This window comes from Diabrotica undecimpunctata, chromosome 8 (genome assembly GCF_040954645.1).
Source record: "Diabrotica undecimpunctata isolate CICGRU chromosome 8, icDiaUnde3, whole genome shotgun sequence".
NCBI classification, from domain to species: Eukaryota; Metazoa; Arthropoda; class Insecta; order Coleoptera; family Chrysomelidae; genus Diabrotica; species Diabrotica undecimpunctata.
The window spans coordinates 71,068,260-71,070,145 of record NC_092810.1 but is presented as its reverse complement, the minus strand read 5'-3'; the positions used below and the strand labels follow the sequence as shown (position 1 = coordinate 71,070,145).

Genomic DNA, 1,886 nt, shown 5'->3' with positions numbered 1-1,886 from the left:
GAGATTCATGTTTCAATTGGACATGGGGGTCGTACATCACTGTGGAGTTTATCATAGTTTACTTAAATCTTTCTGTACCGTATTAAAGGTAAAGTATTCCACAAAAGGACTCGTTGTGAAGCCTATTTTAAGCCGAGCATATTAAGTCGTTGATATGCAGTTACAAGCGGATGGTGAGTACAAATTTATTATGATCTTAGATCAAGACCATCTTACCAAATTTGACCACCTCAGAGCATTTGTTGTATGTGTTCACCATGTTTGAAGCTCCACACATTTTACACCGTGATAATGGTCAAGAATTCGCAAACAATGTTACTGAAGAAGTCTGCAGTATGTGGGACAAACTGAAAATTGTCCACGGAAAACCCAGACACAGCGAATCACAAGTCTCGGAAGAGAGAGCGAATTAAGATATCAAAAAATTTTGGCCACGTGGCTGGAAACAAACAAAACAAGTCAATGATCGGAAGGCATAAAGTTCATCCAATTTATAAAAAAATGGAGTTACCATTCCGGCATCAATGTTAGTCCATACGAAGCACTATTCGGTTGTAAGGCTAAAGTAGGATTCAAAACACCCTTATCTGCTATTACTTTATCCGAAATCAGAAGCGAAGAAGATTTAGAAGCAATATTAGCAGATCAGTCTAATGACGCTCTTAATGAAGTGAATGTCAACAGTACAACCGAGGATTCATAGTTAGCCAATATTGAAGATCTAGGTAACACTAAGAGCCCAAGTGAACATAATGCGTGTGCGATAGTTGCTGTCAATGGAAAAACAATGCCAGTATTGGAGTTGAAGAAAATGAAGGAGACGAAGAGGATGGCACTGCAATTGACAAAGCTTTAAAGAAAATTCAAGAGATTCGAGATTTTGCTAAACAGTCACTTGTTAAACAAACTGACAGAATGTTAAAACTTTCTAATGATAGATTCCCTTTTGAAAAAGTGGGTCAAAGTGTTAGAGTACGAATTTCAGAAGTTGATAGAGCTAAGGCCGATAGACGAAATATTATTGCTATTAATATTTCTGTTAAAGATGAAGGGCTATATAAGCTAGGCACCAAGCATGGTATTTTAAACCAATTTTATGCCAGAAACGAATTTATCATCTGCAAGGATGAACACTTATTTCAGTCAATGAAGTGCCTGATATTGAGATTAGTCCCAGCGAATGCGTCCGTAAACCTTCGAATTTAGGCGGCCAATGATTCCGCCACTGAAAATGTAGAGGTCAATGCAATTCACAACACTGCAAATGTAGAAAATTAAGCGTTCTTTGTAATTCTAAGTGTTAAAAGAGCTTTTCCTCCAAAAACAAGTAATTATAGTCTGGTAACTTGATGCTAATGCGTGTGTCCGAGTTTGTTTTTACTTATTACGTATCTAGTTGGGATTTCTGATCGATAAATTATGTTTACATGTTTAATTTTATTACCTAATACGAGTCTGTTTTTACTTATTACATATCTCGTTGAGATATTTGGTTGATAAATTCTGTTTAAGTATTTAACTTTATTATCAAATAAGAGTTTGCTTTTGCTTATTATATGTCTAGTTAGGTTTTTTGATTGATAAATTTTGTTTAAATGTTTTAGGTTAATTACCAAATACGAGCCTCTTTTTACTTATTACATGTCTATAAATTAAATAACGAAATAGTAAGCAGGAAATTGTTGCATAAAATGTTACTATTTGCTTAAAATCCACTAGGAAACTAAGTTCCTGTAGCTGGCTGTATACCATGTATCACAAAAAAATTTTATTTTAAAATTTTTAGTAAAAGGTATAAATAAAATACCCCAACGGGCTATATCACAAATACAGAACGTTTTCGGAATGTAAATTCCATCATCAGTGTAACAAAGTGCACATGCTAT

General features: G+C 34.5%; 1 protein-coding gene across 1 annotated transcript; it reads left to right on the top strand.

Annotated features, from left to right (window-relative positions):
• The first annotated feature begins 257 nt into the window (after positions 1-257).
• On the top strand, positions 258-1,217 carry LOC140448892 (uncharacterized). The gene is made up of 4 exons (XM_072542018.1): positions 258-389; positions 560-702; positions 768-1,078; positions 1,144-1,217. Exons 1-4 carry the CDS (start codon positions 258-260, stop codon positions 1,215-1,217), a joined length of 660 nt encoding a protein of 219 aa, XP_072398119.1.
• Positions 1,218-1,886: the final 669 nt, after the last annotated feature.

Bases quoted from the DNA above. Each gene is read 5' to 3' on its own strand.
- LOC140448892 (XM_072542018.1), top strand. From the start codon at position 258: ATGTTTGAAGCTCCACACATTTTACACCGTGATAATGGTCAAGAATTC. The intron at 703-767 runs GTTAGCCAATAT...CGTGTGCGATAG, and splicing joins AGTACAACCGAGGATTCATA to TTGCTGTCAATGGAAAAACA. The intron at 1,079-1,143 runs GTATTTTAAACC...CACTTATTTCAG, and splicing joins TAAGCTAGGCACCAAGCATG to TCAATGAAGTGCCTGATATT.